The sequence below is a fragment of the Hakea prostrata genome, chromosome 3, assembly GCF_041222555.1.
Source record: "Hakea prostrata isolate BN-2017 chromosome 3, UWA_Hpros_2, whole genome shotgun sequence".
In the NCBI taxonomy this organism is placed as follows: domain Eukaryota; kingdom Viridiplantae; phylum Streptophyta; class Magnoliopsida; order Proteales; family Proteaceae; genus Hakea; species Hakea prostrata.
Window position 1 is genome coordinate 25,113,537 of NC_142602.1, and position 20,544 is coordinate 25,134,080.

Genomic DNA, 20,544 nt, shown 5'->3' on the forward strand with positions numbered 1-20,544 from the left:
ATATTCCAGATGAGGACATTCTTGCTCTGGTTAAGTAGAATTTTTTCACTTCAAGCCCAGGATGATTGTCATGTGCATGGGAAGTTATTTCGGTGAAATATCGGCGAAATTTGCCTGTTTCGCCCCCTGGCGAAACGCGAAACCAGGGGCGAAACGATATATTGCAGATCTCGAGATATTTTGGAAAATTTTATTTTTTTTACTTTTTTTTATTTGTGATTTTATGTTATTTCTTGCACTTTTTAGGCGATTTCTCTCGCGATTCTATCACAATCTTACCAATTCTATCCCAAATGATTCAAGATTCAAAATTTAATGTGCTAAATATAATTAGGAGGACAATCTACATAGAATAATTTATAAATAGAAAGACATTTTATAGCAAAATCTTCAAGATTAATGAGCAATCATAACAACTATATTCAAGTAATCTAGTCCTCAAAAGTCAACATGCCAAATGTGGTTAGGGAATTGTTTCCATAAATTATTTCATGTACAATAATTTCATGTTAACTAATTTAAATTATTCCTAAAGGATTTTGTTGGAAAGATTAATCTGTTCTATTACAAAATATCTTCATATGTAATTTTTCCATAATTTTTCATTTATATTCTTCCCTAACCCCATTTGGCATGTTGACTTTTGAAAACTAGATCACTGAATTGTTGGTAAGATTGTTCATTAATCTTGATGATTTTGCTATAAAATTTTTCTATTTATAGTTATTCTATATAGATTTTCTTCCAAATTACATTTAATACATTAACTATTGAGTCTTGAATCATTGTGATATTGTAAGATTGTGATACGTGAGAAAATCGCCTAAAAGTGCAAGAAATAGTATAAAACACATAAGAAAATAATTTCAAATTTTCCTCGATATTTGCATCAAATAAGTGGGTCATGAAATAATTTATGAAAACAATTTAAATTATGAAGGGATTTTGTAATAGTCGGTTAATCATTCCAACTATATCCGAATGATTTAGGCCTTAGAATGTAACACGTTAAATGTGGTTAGGCAGGATATTTAAATGGATATATTTATAGAAAATAATTTAAATTTACCACATATTTGCATCAAATTTGGGTTCAAAATGACCAAAAATACCCCTGAAACTCGTGGGCAAAAATTATCGAAAGTCAACATGCCAAATGTGATTAGGGAAGAATGTATACATGAAATAATTTATGGAAACAATTTAAGTTATTAATGAATCTTGTAATAGAATCTTCAGAGTGAATGGATAATCATTCCAATTATGTATAAATGATGTAGGCCTGAGAAGGTAATATATTAAATGCGGCTAGGTAACAGAATTCAAATAGAATAATTTTTAGGAAATAATTCAAATTTACCACATATTTGCATTAGATTAGGATAGGCATCAAATTTACCAAAATTATTGAATAAAAATATCCAAAAATAATAGGCTAAATTTTCTATATGGGGGCGAAATATCGCCGAGATTTCGGCAATATTTCGCCAGTTTGCCCGGTTTACCGGGTAGCGAACCGGGTGATATTTCCAAACTTTCGTTCCATGGTCATGTGCTGGATGACTGCTGTCTATTGACACTTCAGTCATGACGACCCAGATTTCACTTGGGAGAATAAAGCTAGTTGTAGTTCATTCTTCAAATCTGGGAGAATAAAGCTACTTGTGGTTCATTCTTCCATCAATTTGTACTAGTGCCGCTGTTTTCTTCCATAATATCGTAATGTTGGTTGTTGGATAAGACAGGTTATCCTCAGCTGATCTACTTATTAGTTTTCTCTAGTATCTCAATTTGCAGAATAACTTTGTCGTACATGTTTCTTTTTGTTCATTTTTAGTGGTGTTTCTTTTTCACCAAAACCTACAGGCTTTAAAGGCAGCGCATAAACAATGTATGCCGACTCATCACATTGTGCTTATGACACCATGAAATGAAAAAAGCATCGATTTTCCTATTGACACTCCTTTTTTAAGTGTTGAATATTTTGTGAACGTGGTTTTTTGCCCTCTTAATATAACATATTTTCTCCAATAACAATAACTAATTCTATCACAATCACAATTTTATATTAGGATAAAACAATATGAAATCTGAGAATATAAAAACTTAGGATGTCTCCTTCACCTATTTTCAATTGTGAGGTGGTGAAACTCGATTAGAGAGTTTCACTGCTTGTCCAGCTCAATAACATTTAGTTTCAGAAAGAGTTTCACTCCATTTGGGCAATTTGATCTACAAGAAAACTAAATTAAATACCAAGGAAAGAAAGTACAAAGAGACCAACTTTTAACAGAGAGGCCGGAAAATTGAATCAAGAACTTAGGTAACAACAATAACCCTATTCGTCAACAGTGGGTAAGAGAGAGACAAAAGCCTAGATGAAATCAAAGTAGATGACTTTCCAAATCATGTCCATGGAGCGAGATTGGGAAGTCCGTCTCTTGAAGTTACACCTCCCACCACAGGTGATAAATGGTGGCACCAAGGACTAGCTTACCTACTTGATTGCATATAGAAGAGCTAGAATAGATGCATCAAATCCAAGACCAATCTTGAGGAAAGCCATGGAATCAAAGCAATTGGGGCCAAATGGAGGCAAGGGTTTTCTTTCAAAGGGAGCTAGCAAATGGGCATGTGAAGAAAAGGTGGTTTATATCCTCTAAACCATTCAAACAAAAGATATTGTTAGGGTTAGCAAGGATAGAGTAGTTAATGAGGAAACTCTGGGTGGGGAGGCCAAGTTTGAGGGCACTCAAAAGTTGAGGGAGTGACAGGGAATGTGCCCTTTGAACCAAACCAGGGGTTTGAGGGACTGGGGAGGGGAACGGAAAAGGTTCCAAACAGAGGATGTGGAGAAGTTTTTGGAAGGAGATGGAAGCCAAATGGTAATATCCTGGGCAATATCCATAAGAGGGGGAAGGAAGGACCAAGCTCGTATGAAACAAGGGTAAGGAAGGGGACATTAAGAGCCATCAAATATAAAAGAGGAGGGGGGGGGGGGGATAGATTTAGGGATATAGGACTCATACACCGTACAAGTGCCATGGGAGTGAATAGAATGCCCATTGCATGCCACGGGTCAAGCCAAAAGGAGATGGAGGAACCTGAGGAGATGTGGGTGGAGATGGTAGTAAGTGTGAAATCCCCCGGATTTCTGACCATTTAACCCATTGGTTCCAAGACCGCAAACCCAGAGTACAAGTAAGTTACAACTCTGAACCATACTAGCTGAGCTTGGGTGTTCGGTAATTGAACCTATGGAGGTGGATGATCACGATGAATCACTCTAATGGACTTCAAAAGAAGAGAGAATATCAATCTTGAAGGCATAAAAAGTAGGTTTTGGCATGTCCGTAAACCAATGCTAGATGGCTCAAAATTCGAGATAAACTATATCAATAATCAGCCCTTGAAATGACCTTTTTACCTTTTGGAGTCCGTTGAAATTGATCGGCTTGACCAACCGCCCCTACCCAATTTCAAGGCAGATTCGGAATTTCGGGTTTAAAACCCTATTTTATGTTTATTTAACCTCATAAACGCATTGTTTATGCAAAAAGAAGTTGAGAACATAGGAGAGAATGAGAGATCATGATTTTGAAGCTTCTTCACTCCTTGGGTGGTGCCAAAGTGCAAGAAAGAAAAGAAATCACGCTAAAGGTAAGGATACTCAATGACTCTTCGCAACCTCTCTTCTAAATGCAATTATGATGAAATCTTTTGCATTGTTGCATTGGTTTTCATTGTTGAGTCACATTGATTGCTTCTTATTTCCCCCATTAATGTTTCTCAATCTTTGTGAGAATTGGTTCATGCAATCCTTTGCATTTGATTCCGGACGATTCCCGACTATTGCTCAATTAATTTCTTATGTTTCTAGGGTTATTTTATGTCAATTGCACTCTCTTTTTGGAGGATTACTTTGGGATTTGGAGAGTTATATAAGCTTGAAATGTTAGGAAATAATCAACCATATCTTGTATGAATGATGAGTTATTTAAATCTTCAATATTTAATATCTTGTAATCTCTTTTAAATTGTGTGTGACTTTACATGAATGGAAGGTAATGTTAGTTTATACTTGTTCTATTTCAAATTTCATAAATTGTTGTATGTGAAAATGGTGTGAATGTGTGGGCTTGATTTTGAGACTATGTTCTCTTACACTTATATACCAACTAGGGTTGTGGATCCTCCCATTACCCTAATGACATTATATATATATATATATATATATATATATATATATATATATATATATATATATATATATATATATATATATATATATATATATATATATATATATATATATATACACTTAGACCTAAGTACATGAATGCTAGATGTCTAAAAGTGTTTAAATAATCCCATGAGTACTACTACCTTTCCAATAGGGGTATTGAAGCCGGTTAACATGTGATGTCAATCGCTAGGTCCTGTGAACATTAAACAAGCACACTGTCATCATGAAATGATAGGGTTGCATATAATAGACATGGGCTCATGGGCACTCAATACCGACAACCAACCCATGAGAGGACATGAGAGTATCCTATCCATTATATATAGATCATCATAGGGTTGAGAAATGGAATCCAACAGATTCCTCATGTTGAGGATCCCATTTCTAGGTGGATAAGGATATCGGACCAACAGATGTCTCATGTTGAGGAATGATATCCGGACCATATGTAGTAGGAGACCGTATGACTATGCATTGGCCCAGAGTTGTCCTTAGACATGCGCCAGTTCTCATACCAAACAGTGATGTGAGAGAGTGGTGACTTATATCCCTAGCCATGGATTGATATGACTTGACCCAAAAACCACGTAGAACCCAATAGACGTCTCTTGTTGAGGGAGAGTTGAGACCGCCCAGAATAGACTGGTGTATAACTTAATGCATGTTTACCATAGAGACTTTATGATAGAGTTAGAAGCATAACATCATATTCATTCATTAGTTATATTTTCATCATTATTTATATTATCATTATTAATCTTATATACGTGATGTGAGAAATTGGTGAATGAATGCATGATATGTTGTTGAGTTGACCTCATTGTGTTATGTTGAACTCATTGTTAGATCTTATTGTATATTATGAGGAATCCATTCAATAGAGGATCCGTTGTCAACAGACTATTATGAGGGAATGGCTTGAGAGGAAGTGGACCCGCATGGAGATTCGTTTCAGTGCCAAGACTGCTCCTATGGAGCTGGGTTCTAGTAGAGAACTTGCAATCTGTTGCGATTCAATAGTGTCCTTCATGACACTATTTTACATTGTTACCCTTAGATCTTTCAAGAAGGGCAAGGGCATCTTCTATGAAGACAATTCGATTAATTCTGCTGCAAACAAACAATCATTTCTTTTAAACTCTAATGTCCAGTTTTGTTTTCATTTTGATTATGTTTTAATCCTGGTTGAGGGATAATTGTAACATTTTGATAATTTAGTTTATAACTTTAGTTATTGATTATGTTTTATTCTTGTCCTTTGATTACGCTATATTATATGATTGTATGGGTTTGTCATTTAACCGTAGTCATGTAGTGTATCACCCCTACGGGTATCCGGGTATGACTGCATCCGACTGAGTAGGGTGTGACAGTAAGGGCTATTGACCTCAAGAGGAAGAGTTTTCTCCAAACCCAAGAAGGGTTGGAGAGAGTGGGAACAATCCAAATTGAGCCGGATTTGAAAAGATAGGAGTAGACCCACTTAACTCATATGGAATCATGCTTGGTAGCAATCTTTCATATTTGCTTAAGTAGGCAAGCCACATTGGCATTATGGATCCAACAGATACCCAAGCCACCCTTCAACTTAAGCCGAAAAATATTTGACCAACTAATAGAGTGAAGGAATCACGAAGATTCTTGGCCTTTCTAAAGGAAGGCACAAAAGAGGTTTTCGAAAGCGTGGATGGTGGCCTTAAGAAAGGAGAACCGCACCAATAAAGGTAATAAGAGTGGACAACCGAACGAATGAGCACCACTTTAGTGTTTGCATTGCTAGAGTTGAATTTTCTTATGAATGTGGTCAAGCAATGGAGTACAGTGGTGGTAAATCACATGATGTTTTATTATATCATAATGTTGCTCAAATTGTATTTATTGTGAGAATAACATCCTCACATCAAATTCATTAATGAAAGATTACTTGGTTACAATGGAGCAATGTTTTTTCTAACAACAATTCCAGCCTTGTAAACGAACTAGAGTAACTCAAATTTACTGTGTGATTGTAAAACAAAGAGTTGAAAACATTGTTATAGTTCTATATCTTTATCCTAGTGGTTGTGGATAGCAGGATAGGTGTTGCTGTTGGTGACCATGAGAGGGGCAGTCCCTATCGTTCCATGATATCTCTATGTATTACTGTCACTATTCTTGGGGATCATTATGTCAGAAGTTTCTAAATGGACCAATCAGATAATCAATTTTATCACAACATTCTGATGGCAATTAAATAGAGTTAAATTTTGTGGGTACCTATACCGTATACCTCGAGAAATATCACGACAAAAACAATCCTTCAACTCATGTGAAGTATTTCTGTGAGTCCATTTCTTTTAAGGGAATTTCTAAGATTTACTAAATGGAAGATTAACACATGATCCAGGATCCTTTGTTGGTCACATTTCTTGAACCCTAATCTATGAGGATGCTTGTAAATCTAACAGGGAATTGAACGTTCATTGTTTTTAGTGACCATTGCAAGCCAATTCCTAAATTTTCTAGCCCTGTTTGTGGAAATTAACTACTACTCCCACATTCAAGGCAAAAATGATCAAATGCGAATTTATTCATACAAAAATGTACAAATACAGGATACTTTTCCCTAAATTATTTACTATTCAATGATTTCAGTATACAAACATGATACAACACCAGTCACCACCAAGAAACAGAAATGGATTATTTTTTAGTAACTCAGGTCCACTAGATGATAAGAATCTATGGACTAGTTCTAACTTTTCATGTAGAGCTTGTTCAAAGCTAGTCACCAGTAATCCATACAAGAGCAGGATCCATGCTTAAAATGGTGGAACCTGACTGTGTCCCTCACTACTATTTCACGGTGGAAAATCTTAGAGAGAAGCTTAAATGCTGTGTGACAGTCTCCACATATTCTAAGGTTCTTCACTATACGTATAGTAATCCCTTCACTGAAACTGATAAGCCCAAATGCCAGAGCTAACTTCTCACTGTGATAAGAAACAACAGTCTCTTTCTCTTCCTCATCTATATCAAACAGAACATGGGTTGTGTTGGGCACATACCCAACTGATTTCAGTCGCCTGGACATGTCCCCAAGCATTACCTCAATTTCTTTGGCACGCGGATGCAATTGATCACCTGCTAAGAACCTGTGTATAGTTCCATTGAACTCAACATAACTCCACCCTGGTGGCTTATGGATATCACTTTCTTCCATCAGTTTCCTCACTCTTCCTGCTTCTTCCCATCGGTTATTATCAGCAAATAGATTAGATAACAGAACATATCGAGCCCCATGATGAGGTTCCAATTCCAAGAGCTTCTTGCCTGCAATATCACCTATTGCAATATTTCCATGGATTCTGCAAGCGCCCAACAGAGCTCTCCACATTACACTGTTTGCTTCCAATGGCATTCTCTGAATAAAGTGATGGGCCTCATTCAAGTGCCCGCTTCTCCCAAGAAGATCAACCATGCAACCATAGTGCTCAATCTGTGGTTCAACTCCGTATTCCTTAAGCATGGAGTCAAACAGTTTCTTGCCCTCTGTGATTAGGCCTCCATGACTACAAGCACATAGAAGCCCAACAAAAGTTACATCATCTGGTTTAAGACCTGCAGACTCCATTTCTCCAAGAATGGTAATTGCCGTCTTACCAAGCCCATGTTGAGCAAGACCAGAGATCATGGAATTGAAGAGAAAGACAGTCTTTGATTTATCAGGAACACAATGGAAAATATCGAGTGCAGTCTCTATGTTTCCACATTTGGCATACATGTCTATGATAGCTGTATTGAGAATGACGCCATGGCTAAAGGATCCATCTTGTACATATTGGTAATGAAGCCTTTTGCCAGTATCCAGAGCACCCAACCGACCACAGACTGAAAGAACAGTAACAAGAGTAACTTCGTCTGGTTTCATCCCTAGAGCTTCCATATCTACAAAAAGTTGCAACGCCTCCTTGTACTTCCCTGTTTGAGAGTAACCACTGATCATGGCTGTCCAAGAGACCAAATCTCTTTCATCCATCTGATCAAACATTTGACGAGCCATCTCAATCTGTCCACATCTAGCATATCCCAATACCATGGAACTCCAGACCACAGTAGACTTGCAGCTTCCCATTTCATTAAAAACCCTATGTGCCATGTCCATTTTCCCGCATTTAGCATACATATCGACCAAAGCACCAGTCAACAAACCATTAGAATCATACAGAATGGATTTCTTACGCACTAGGCAGTGAATCTGTTTGCCAAGCTTTGGCTCGCTCAAGGCCGAACAAGCTGACAACAGAGCAACAAAAGTGAAGTCATCAGGTTCTATACATGAAAGCATCATCTCTCCAAAAAGATACAAAGCATCAGTAGGTTGAGCATCACGGGCGCACGCACTGATCATGGTGTTAAAGGAGACAAGATCTCTCTGGGGACACAGGTCGAACATGATTCGGGCACTCCGTACATCTCCAAAAACAGAATAAAAATGCATGAAAGAATTAGCAACAAATAAATCCGAGTCGAACCCACATTTAATTACGTGACTTTGAATCTGCTTTCCGGAGCTAGCAGTGGGCAACCTAGCACAAGAATTTATTAGGAAAGGGAACGTAAAGTTGTTGGGAAAGACGATGCCTCCGGCCATCATGGACTTGTAGAGGAGGACAGCTTCGCCAGGGTAATCGCTGCGAGAGTAACCCCTGATCACTGTGTTCCAAATGAAGAGGTTGGGTCGATCGATCTGGGAGAAAAGAATTCGAGAATGATGAATGCCCTCTCGAGAACCCGATAGGGAGAAAAAGGATATGAGTCTGCTGAGGGTAAATCCGTGGTGACTGAACCCATTTAAGATGATTTGGGCGTGAACCTGGAGTGCTTCTTTGATTGATTTGCATGATTCTATGACTGAAACCGGTAACTGGTTCGCAAGGAGAAGCTTTTCCGCGGCAAGCATCAACCACTGTTATTGTCTTAGCCCAACGTTAATGGCCGACTCTGAAGGCTAATGTTGTATTCTGCTGGAAATGTAATGGCACTTGCCACGTAAAAAGCTGCAATCAAAGATGCCAACGTCGAGAGAGACAAACTTAAACTAAATTATGGTTTTTGATGAGTGAAAAACAGAAACCTGGAACTCAGGAAGGGCAAGTAAACCCTTAAACCCTTCATCTAATCAAAACCTCAAGTCCAAATTTTCTCTGCAAATCGAAGCGCAGAAACCGGAAACCCAAAAAATTGAACGTGGGTTTACGAGGGTCAGCTATATTAATTTCCTAATAAACGTCAAGATCTGAGCTTTCTTTCTCAGCAACAGTAGCACAACTGGAATCTGGACGCTAGAGAAGCCGAAGGGTCATGACGCTTGGCTCTTCCAGTTTCTTTTCGGTACTATTTCTTATCTTTAGATTCAAATGGATACTTTAACTCTCTCGCTCACTTGCATCATAGTTGCATGTGAAATACCATGATTAGAAGTTTAAAACCAGAATTACAGGAAATATTTAATTGATGATGATGTGCGTCTGTATTTATAACATTTCATCTTGGGAAGTTTAAAACCAGAATGAAAGGGAAATAATAAAAAGCACCTCCAAAGAAAGCCAGATATTGTGTGGATAAAAACTACAGAGATGGTTTAACAGTTTCGCCCATAAGCATCAAATCTAAAATCTGAAACCATATTTGTATGGCAATGAGCCAATGACTGAGCTATCACATGTCAGCTGCCTGACCTTCTTCTGCAAGTTTGCCTTGGGTCCATCTCTTCAGCATCTCCAAAGAAGCTTTAGGCTGATCCATTGGGACCATATGACCAGCATTATGGACCTATTATCAGCAACCAAACTTAATTAGCAAAGAACAGTTAACAGAAGTAATTTTTTTATGGAGAGAATTTCCAGTAGTAATATGAGACGATGAAGTAGGTAATAGGACCTTCATGAAAGTTAGGGGACCATAGTTTTTCATTTGTCCTTTTTCTGTACCATCAACCTTAAACGGAACAGTAGGAGCAGCCCCGAACTTTTTCTGACCAGACCATTCCATAGCATGAACCCACCTCGAGTTACCTGAAGAGAAGAAAAAATAGGCTCATTCATAATCTGAAGCAAAGCATGTTTTAAGGATTTAGTACTCAAATTGGTGCAAGAATAGGGGCTAATAAACAAAGCAGAGAAACTTACCAAGCCAGTTGCAAATGATATCATACTCCCCTGCATATATCATCAACTTGATGCCATCCTCAAGAAGAGTTGGTATACCAACCTCAAGATTCCTCATCCAGTCCATAACCATGGCCTGGTAAACAGTAGGACTACATGAAACAAATTCGATGTCCCCAACTCCAAGAGCTTCCTTAACAGATTTGTCAGCTAAAAATTTCTCCATGTTTGAAAAATCATAGCAAAGGTCCCCCTCGCACTGCTTTCTGTAATCATAATACTGTAGAAAAAAGACATTTCAGAATGCTTTGCTAAGAAAATACACATATTCTTGGTTAAAATAAGTCTAATGTTTCCAACACCAACCCACAAACTGATGGACAAAAAAGGCAGACAAAACGCTTACATTGATGTTACCAACAATATCCATGATCTTATTGAATATATTAGTGCAAATATAATATGACGCCATGCATGCAGTATTACCATCGGTACCTGAAACAAAAATAAACACAATTACACCAAGGAGGATCACTCCTAGCAGGCAAGAAAACATTGAGAATTGCAACATCTCCTATGTTCATAAACGAATCTACTAATCTAAGATTACAGATCCTCCTGTCCCTTGAATCTTGTTCATATACAAAATTAATCTAGCTGTTGGAGATAACCAACAACAGCAGAAACAAATATAGCATTTCATGATAATGTAAATACAACTAGCGACAACTACAGGCGGGGTTGAAGAAATAAGAAGAATTACCACAAAGTTTTATTGCTGCTTCACAAGCTGGAAGCAATTTGTTAATATTCGTGTAGTCAGATTGCTTAATTAGTCCATTGTCCAGTGCGTAGTCTGTATATGCTTGGTACTGGATTGCAGGATCTGTCAGTCCATTGCCAATGGCAAATCCCTGTTTAAAGATTTTCCCACCTCAGTCCAGAAAAACAAACATGATGGGCCAAATTTAACTCCAAAACAAGCTAAAGTGTACCTTGAAGTTTATAGGAATGCCCTCTTTAGCTTTGTTCCCTTGGTGAACTCGAGAGGCAAAAGCAGGAATGTAGTGCCCAGCATATGATTCTCCAGTAATGAAGAAATCATTGTTCACGTATTCAGGATGCTCGGTGAAAAATGCCTATACACAAGTCAAAACCCATATTATTAAGTTAAGAGATACTGACCATCTAACAGAGTCCACTCTTATTGTTGTTACTTTCCTCTATTATAACCAGCCCCACCCCACCCTTTTTGGGGGTGGGGCAGGGGGGCATGGAGAAGGTGCAGATGTGCTTTTAAACACAACTGAAATATTCAATTAGGTAGTGCTTAGCCTTTAAGGCTAGGATCTGATTCAACAAGGCTCTATGAGTTTACATTTCCAAAGAGAATGAAATGGAACATTTCAAGGATTCAGCATGAAAGTAAACAAATCTTAACCAAGAGGCAGGGTGAAAAAAGTGAAATAATCTGATTCAACAGATGACAAGGCTATATGAGTTACTCCTCCAAAAAGATAAGGAGATGAACCATTTCAATGATCCAGCATGAAAGTAAATAAATCTGAACTTATCAAAAGACAGGGTAAGAAAGTGAAATACAAAAATTTCCCATTTTATATTGCTATTTGGTTATTCTTCACATTGCACACACAGATCTAGTTCCAGCTCTGTTTGATTGACTCATGACAAACTATTCAAGACCTGACAGTAAGTTTTAGATCCAATCCTGGCTTTCAAGAAATGATTTTGAATTCTAACCACGAAAAGTAGTGTTCTGAAACGTGGAACTTACTAACTTTTTCTTCTTTTTTTTGGGGTAAACGACATGGAACTTAACTGAGTTTAAACAAAACTCATCCACTTTTGATCAGTGTATATAAAGGACAAAACTCAACAAACAGCTGATTAGGGAAGATGAGTGTTATAACATATGGTGTGATATTTTGTAACTGAAGAATGTTTTCTCCCTCAACACATCCCAACCTCTCCTTGCATAGAGAATTTTAAGACTATTCAGTCTCGAAGTATAGATGGGAAAAAAGTAGTTAACAACACCATTTCAAAGGAAAGGAGAACTACTATAAACCATAAGCATGACATGAAGCTCAGCTCACCTATTTATTGATCATTTAAAAATATTTGTTAAATGATGACTCTACTAACAGATTAACACAATAGAAATTTTTATTACTCTTGTATATGCTACCAATGGTTCACAGAAGGGTTACACACTCTGTACCAAATGCTAGCACATTTGAACTACTACGTATAAGACAAACCAAACTGACCTGCAAGAAGTCATATAGATCATTGCTAACGCCCTCTTCATTATGACGAATGTCGCGCTTATCAGAACTATAACTGAAACCAGTTCCAGTAGGCTGGTCAACGTAAATGAGGTTTGATACCTGAAAAATAACATAAAAAATTATACTATAAAGATCACAATCTTTAAACAGTACCAATTCTTTCTATTTGTATATGACAGGTTCAATGAAACTGGTGACCAGACCCAAATGAATCAAAACAGAAAATGTAGAAAGTTGAATATTTGAACTAAATAAGAGTTTCCATTTGGGGATTCAATTTTCAAACGTAACTTTTACAACTTGATAGTCAGCAACCTTTTATAATGTTAAGTTCCAATATCCCTTCCCAAAATGGATTCTACCGAAGAAAACAGATATGCTAAGAAAATAAACTACTATATAAAAACCAAACTAAATATGAGCAGGCTCTAAACCAAGATAAAATGTAGAATAAGAAGGAAGAATAATCTAACTAATTTGAAGACAAAAAGTTACGAGAAATACCTTGTCCCAGCCATACTCGTTCCATACAAGAGACATATTGTTTGCAATGGAGAAAGGGCCATTTTCATAGAAAACAGCCAATTCACTGCTGCATCCTGGACCTCCGGTCAACCAAATAACAACAGGATCTTTCTTGCTGTTCCGCGATTCAAAGAAGAAGTAGAACAGCCTAATAAAAAGCAGACAACACAGAACAGAATGAATTACTTGGAAATTAAAACCAGGTCAACTGAATCTAAACCATCAGAATTTCGTAAACATAGTAATCTGCTCTATTTCCAAATCTAGTTTCAGTTCCAGAACATAAATTAAAAAACAAAACTAATCAATATAGAAGTAAAACGGGTAGAAACTAAAATAAGAACAACCCAATAGATAACAGGCTCCTTTGATAACCGAAGGTGAGTAATTAGCATTAAACATTTAGTAGCAGCAGCAGCCATGGGTCTGTCTTGTTTGGGGAAATACCTGGCTGCATAGGAATGCTTAAGCTGGTAGTATCCGGCATAGTGACCGAGGTCTTCGACGGATACCTCAGAAGAATCAGCAAGATAAGGTAACCTGAAGCTTCTCTCGACGATCTTGGGAGTGGGAGGAACGGAAGGTTCATGGGGGATGTAAAGGGCGTCCTTGGGAATGAGATTCAACTGTCGGATTAGCTTTTCAGCTTGGACAGTGGGGAAATTGCCAAGGTCATCAAGGTTGAGAGTTGCAGAAGAAGGGAAGGGGTAAAGGAGAGCAAGAAAAGAGAGAAGAAGAACGTTTTTCCACATTGCTTCGATTTGGAGCCAACGCTTTCTATGTATTTTCTCTAATCTCCACTACTCTTTAAATGTGGGAGATTCGGAACGGTTAGTTGGAGTGGTGGAGAAGACTTATATATACACAGAGACAGAGAAGTAACAGATGCTCTTGAGTGTGACCTGTTCTTTCTTTAATTCTGAACCTATTATTTCTCCATTTTATTTTTTATTTGTTTTTCATTTTTTTAATTTTATTTTAATACTTGTCTGAAAAACAAAATATATTTAATAGCAAAATGGAAAAAGAAAAACAATATTAAGCAAAGACAAGGAAGGTCTTGCTTCCTCAACGACTTTGCACCTTTAAAAATTAAACTGAAAGTGAAGAGATGTGGGGTCCACTGAGAAAATAAATTTGTAAAGAAAGAGAGACGGGACGTGCAAGAGAGGAAAAAGGAGTTTGGTTCCTGAACCGTGCTTGCGTTGCAAGTTCCTTTATTACTTGCTTCTTTTGCTTTCTATGGTAAAAGAATCTCTAAGTTCTTGGTTGGACAGTGGCTGTGGATGTATCCAAGAAAGGATATATATGTTGTCGAGACTTGAATGTTGCGTAATGCACAGTACTTATTGCGAATGGTTGAGATTGAAATCTCGATCGTTGGCAGCTATATATATATATATATATATATATATATAATTGATCTCAAAAGGTGGATTGAATCACTAATATTTGTTCGAGTCTTTTCATTTTCGACTTTTGCTTGATTTGTTCTAAGAATCCAATGCGTCTAAATTCCTTTATGTAAAATGCTTTTCTTCTTTAAAAGAATCCTTGTCGTTTCTAATGACATCTGCATGATTTACTAAATTCCCTTTGATTACACCGGCCAATGTGTCTAAACTCCCTTTAGTAACATGTTTGAAGCAAAGCATAAATGGGGAAGAAAATTAAAGAAGGTAATATAGATTTGAGCCATAATGAGTTGAATCATATTTTCATTCATTTATTGTATGTATGTATGTATGAGTATATAAATAGTGAACTTTTTTCAATTTAAGTGACTGAAATAACCATAGATGCGATACATGTCGGTTGAATTAACGTATCGGTTATTTTAAAGTATATATCTTTTAATTGAAGTTGTATTAAGACTGTTAGGTGCTATTGCACCCTTTCTCACGCTTTTCTTATAAGTGTTTCTATTTTCATCAGCACACGAAGAGAAGCAATATCCAACCAAAGTTGAAGACGTCAAGCATCAATTCCGAAATAAATTATGAAAAGAAAGGAGGATTTTTGCTAGTCATCATCAATTAGGCAGAAGGACTAGGCTCCATAACTCCAATGGAAAGGGGTGGGGTGAAGGTATGGGATGTTTTTTTTGTCTTAGATTTTTTTTTTTTTTTTTGGTGCAAACGGATTTTTAAATAGAAGCTGGGCAAGAAAAGCCCAAGACGTGTTGATTACAAGTTTCAAGAAGCCAAGGAACGGAATTAGACCAGACAGTCCTACTTGCCACGGATCGGGCCTTCCTAGCTAGGGTATCGGCTACTGAGTTAGCCCACCTAGAAACATAATGAACCAACCACAAAGGTTCGAAAGAGAGCATCAACCTAATGTCTTCGACCACACGCATAACATCTAGCTCAAAGGGAAAGAAAGGATCAGCAACAGCATGACACAAGGTGATGGAATCACACTCAAAGACCAACCTGCGCAACCCATGACAAAGCTTCCCTGAGAGCTAAGGATTCTCCAGTAAGAATGGATGAAACCGAGCTATGGATCGAGCATGCATGAATACAATGGCCTCTGCTATCTCTCACAACAAAACCAAGACCTGCAACATCTTCGGTTGGAGAATAGGAGAAGTCGAATTCCCCGTTAAGATAGGGAGCCGAAGGAGGAGTCCAGATCCTAGTTGTCCTAGAGCTATCATCAATAGCAGGAGCTCAAGAGCATCCAAATTCATGGTAGGCTTTCCATGATCTCTTCACAATTTGCTCAAGCTGCCAGCATTTCCCATTAAAAAGAAGGTCATTTCTAGCCAACCAAATGAACCAACATGTAAAGAAGAAAAAGCTGAGAGCCTCTTTGCTTACCCTTGAATCAAGAAATTGCCATTTCTACCCATTATTGATGATACTGATCAACGATCTTGGGGTTTGTGATTCGATCAAGCCAAGAGCCCCATACCGAACCATATGCTCGAGAGAAATCACAAGCAAACAAGATGTGGTCAATAGATTCCACTTCATAGCCGCATCTTCTACATGTAGGGTCACCTCTTATGTGTCTAACTTGTAGATTCTCCGGGGGGGGGGGGGGGGGGGGGGGGTTTTTTTTTTTTTTTTTTTTTTTTTTTTTTTTTTTGGGAAAAAAACCTTTTTTTTTTTTTTTTTTTTTTTTTTTGGGGGGGGGAATTAAAAAAATTTTGGGAAAATTCCAATAAAAAACCCCCCACCTCCCTCTTTGCATATTCTCTTTCTATTTATTCTCTTCCCTTTCTATAAGTATGGGTTAAGGGAAAAATTGTCAAAAAATCTTCTCCACAAATAGGTTTTCTTTCTCTTTCTCAATTTATTTATCGATTTCTATTTTTTTTTTATTGATTTTATACTATTTGTTTCTTTATTTCTTTTACAATTTTGTATTGATTTTATCGTGAAAAAATGTCTAAGTAGTAAGGTAAAACTACTATTGGTTTGCATCTACTAACAAAGAAATTGGTTTGTGTATGACTTTCGGGGTGGGTTTTTTTTTTTTTTTTTTTAATTTTATCCCATATTTGTCAAAAAAATTATTATCAATAATGGACCCTACAAAATAAGCATAGTGCTTCCCGGAGGCGATTTTATTCTTCGCCCCCCCCCCCCCCCCCCCGCGGCCCAAGATGAGGGAAGCTTGATTCTCAACTTTCTACAAAAAAAATATGAATTTTAAGATAGCACTATGCTTTCCAAATTCTTTTCCATGCATCGGGTAGGACTTCATCCCATGTGTGGCCGAACATGGTATCCTGACTTAACAGAGAAGACTCCAGTAGATGCACCACCCCAGATTATAGAGTCCTCCAATGGTATTTGGCCAAGCTGAATATTTAGAATTGCTTTCACTTCCTGATCTGTAAATAACTGTTGTAAAATAGTTCTATTCCAAGACATTGAAGCTGGCCTATGAGATCGGAGACCATCTGAAGAGAGCACCCTCTAGGCTTAGAAGAAGAGATCCGAAAGTTTGGTAATCCTGGTATCCAGTTTGAGTCCTAGATCTGGGTTTTTTCGCCATTGCCAACCAAGCTAATGAGACGCAATCTAAGGATATCTCTCCCTATAATAATACTTTGCCATGCCCATGAAGAACCAGTACCTTTTATCGCCTCCATAAAGTCACATTGGGGAATAGAACTATAAGCTATAGATTTTTTTAATCCAGGTCAGTTTATATGTACTTCAACTACATCTTTGAGGAGTTTTTATATAATTAATATAAACAGAGCATCTCCCTTGGTTCGGGGGAATTCGAACTCTAAACTCCTGTATGGAAGTGTTAGTCTTCTGTTAGCCGAATCACCCCTCATGGTTGAAGCTATGAGATTTATTTTTCCAGTAAAAAGGCGCTTGTATTATAGAAATAAATATTATATACTTAACTGACCAAACTTACATAAGATAATAAATATGACCATTACAATCAGCCAAAGTTATTTCACTAATTCGATCGGGCAAATAGGAAACCTCAAAATCCAAGGTTACATGAGTCTTAATCTGGCGCATATGATGGACAAATTCACAACAGTGAAAGGTATCACCGAATGACCAGATTTCCTCTAACAGATCACGCACTCTCCACGGAATCGTAAAAGAGCAATTGTTATGGTTAATGGCTTGAAACGAGTCACTATGGACCTCGATGTTGCAAAAACCACCTTGTTGAGCTACACATACACCAACATGAATAGCTTTGAGTTCTATACGTAAAATGTTGTTTCTAACACATCCAGCAGCAATTGCAAACAGAACTTCCCCTTAACAATTTCTACCAATTGTGTCATGCCCCTCATGCTCAACACTGACCAACCCATCACAGTTAATGGCCACCCATCCTTCTAGAGGAACCAAGCCAACAAAGTCTCCTGTAGATTTTAAGCACACATTCAACAAGAATGATACTCCTTTGAAGGATATGGGAATATTTCAAAGGCTAGTAAGACGTCTTATCGATCTGACTATCACAACACTTTATTACATTCGCCAGTTAGTTATGTGAGTTAGTTTATATACACTCCAACCAAAGGCCATATGGATCTTGCAATTCATATACTCAAATATTTAAAATCTTTCCTGGAAGTGTTGTAATTTTCATAATTTTATTTAAAAATTCAAACAATTTATTTTCCTAAGATTGGATATTTTCTTAAAAGACACCTAAATGGCTAATAGGTGTCTTTGCTAACAAACACGCCTTAAGGGGAGAGGTTTGTTATTTAGGAGACAACCTTTGGTGGTGTCTCTTACTCTTCTATATAAAGGTGGGAGATGTTTTGTTTTTATCGCGCACAAACATTTTTGAGAAGCATTGATTTTCTTTAAGTTGTGTCATAGAAAGCGAATTGGCGAATATAGCATCGTCTACGCAATGGAGGGGTTTACTGATCTTGGGGTGAAAATGCATTATTGACCCATGTGCATTATTCGGGACATTTAAATACCTTAAAAAAAGTGCCGACTACTATCGGCACGTTTCAACTCCGTCATCTTTGGTGTGTCACTTGATGTATATTACAATGCTTTCAACAAAGAGATCATTCATGCCATTTGAATCAAGATAAGTTTTTCTAATTTTGCTTTATTTATCTTTTACGATTGCCCTATGGTAATATATTTCCAACAGGAAGAGGTATTTTTTTTTTTTTTATCATAAGAAAATATAGATTACTAAAAGTAGTTAGAGCTTTTACAGCTTCTTATCCGGATAGACTCATCTACAGGAAGAGGTATCTTGATAAGGAAAAATGGACAAACTAGCATTATTGGATATGTCGATGCCGATTGGGCCAAAAATCTTAAAGATAAGAGATCAACTACTGGATTTTTTGTATCTTTGTAGAAGGCAATCTAGCCACTTGAAATAAAAAATTAAAAAATAAATAAATAAATAAAGAAGTTGTCGCTCGCTTTAACACTGAAGCTGAATATAGGTCAATGGCTTCAACAACTAGTAAGCTGGTTTGGATTAAGAAATTACTGATGAATTTTGGAATGAAAGATTTGCATCTTCCTATGGAGCTATTTTCTGATAATTAGGCGGTCACTCACATTGCCTCAAACCAGGTCTTCCACGAAAGGACAAAGCATATGGAAATTGACTGCCACTTTGTTCGTGAGAAGGTGCAAGACAAGACTATTGAAATTCCCTACATTAAAAGTAAAGATCAATTTGCTGATATAATTGCTAAACCCTTGTCAACAAGTGCATTTCAAAGTTTATTGTCAAAGTTGACCTCAAAAGACATCTTTGCCCTAACTTGGAGGGGAGTGTTGAGGAAAGGCCAGCTGTTAGAAATTTGGCTTTATCACATAATGACTATAATTACCATGTTAATTACCATGTTGAGGAAAGACCCACTATAGAATATTTGATTATATTATATGATGATTGTAGTTGCCATATTAATGGCTGCTCCTCCATTATATATAATCATTTATTTAAAACAGATAAACCAATCCCAATAAATTAAGTTGAATAGAGATTTAATTGTGAAATAGTCTCTTCTTACAAGGAAAGTTCGAATCGCTTAAAATCTTGTTGTCTCTTTTCCTTCTCCTCTAAATTTGGATCTAACTTATATCACAACCTCAAGGAGATTCAGACTCTTGATATCTTACTGGTGACATGTTACTCTTACTTAGTCAACTAAATCCATTCCATGGAATTAAATGAGAGAGGAGATCGAATTTATTATAAATAAAAAAATGATGGATTTTTTTTTTATTTTTTATTTTTTTATATTCTTAATCTGTACAGGGAATAGATTCCAGTCCACGGTTGGATCAAACTGGATGATATCAACTTTATTAGAATCTCAGTAATTTAACAAAAGAAAAAACTAATTAAAATCTCAGATTTGAATATCCACCAACCTCTTTTTTTTTAAATAAAAATAAAAATAACCTAGAATTGTACATTTTAAAACTGGGATTGGTTACAGAGATGCCAATCCAAATTGCTCTAAGTCTAATCTTTAACAAATGCATTTCCCAATCCTTGAACCATGGCTTAGATGCAGATGTGATAAACCAGTAAAAATCGTCAGAATCTCAATTAAATAAGAGAAGAGTCTCTACACCACGTCCTTTCTACTACTTGAGCCCCACTCACTCTATTATTCTTTAAAAAAAATTATTATATGCTAATCTCACATTAAGAACCATGTTTAAGATAGGTGATTGGAGTTAAACCGGGTGTAGTTATCAAGAAATTTAAAAATATTAAGTGAACAAATAAAAGAATGGTTAAAATTGATGACCTAACTAATACACGTAAACCTAAAGATGCTTGATAATCATTATTTTTAATGAAAAATAAA

The 20,544-nt window shown here is 36.8% G+C and overlaps 1 protein-coding gene and 1 pseudogene across 1 annotated transcript; both read right to left on the reverse strand.

Annotated features, from left to right (window-relative positions):
- Positions 1 to 7,013: 7,013 nt before the first annotated feature.
- LOC149021847 (pentatricopeptide repeat-containing protein At2g29760, chloroplastic pseudogene) lies at positions 7,014 to 8,879 on the reverse strand (annotated as a pseudogene).
- An 843-nt stretch (positions 8,880 to 9,722) lies between these two features.
- On the reverse strand, positions 9,723 to 14,077 carry SCPL49 (SERINE CARBOXYPEPTIDASE-LIKE 49). Its single transcript, XM_089150024.1, has 9 exons — positions 13,680 to 14,077; positions 13,212 to 13,380; positions 12,687 to 12,806; positions 11,391 to 11,534; positions 11,159 to 11,309; positions 10,802 to 10,890; positions 10,417 to 10,675; positions 10,169 to 10,302; positions 9,723 to 10,060 (listed from the first exon to the last, which is right to left on the reverse strand). The coding sequence occupies exons 1-9, from the start codon at positions 13,982 to 13,984 to the stop codon at positions 9,947 to 9,949; spliced, it is 1,485 nt and encodes a 494-aa protein (XP_089006150.1). The 5' UTR covers positions 13,985 to 14,077; the 3' UTR covers positions 9,723 to 9,946.
- Positions 14,078 to 20,544: the final 6,467 nt, after the last annotated feature.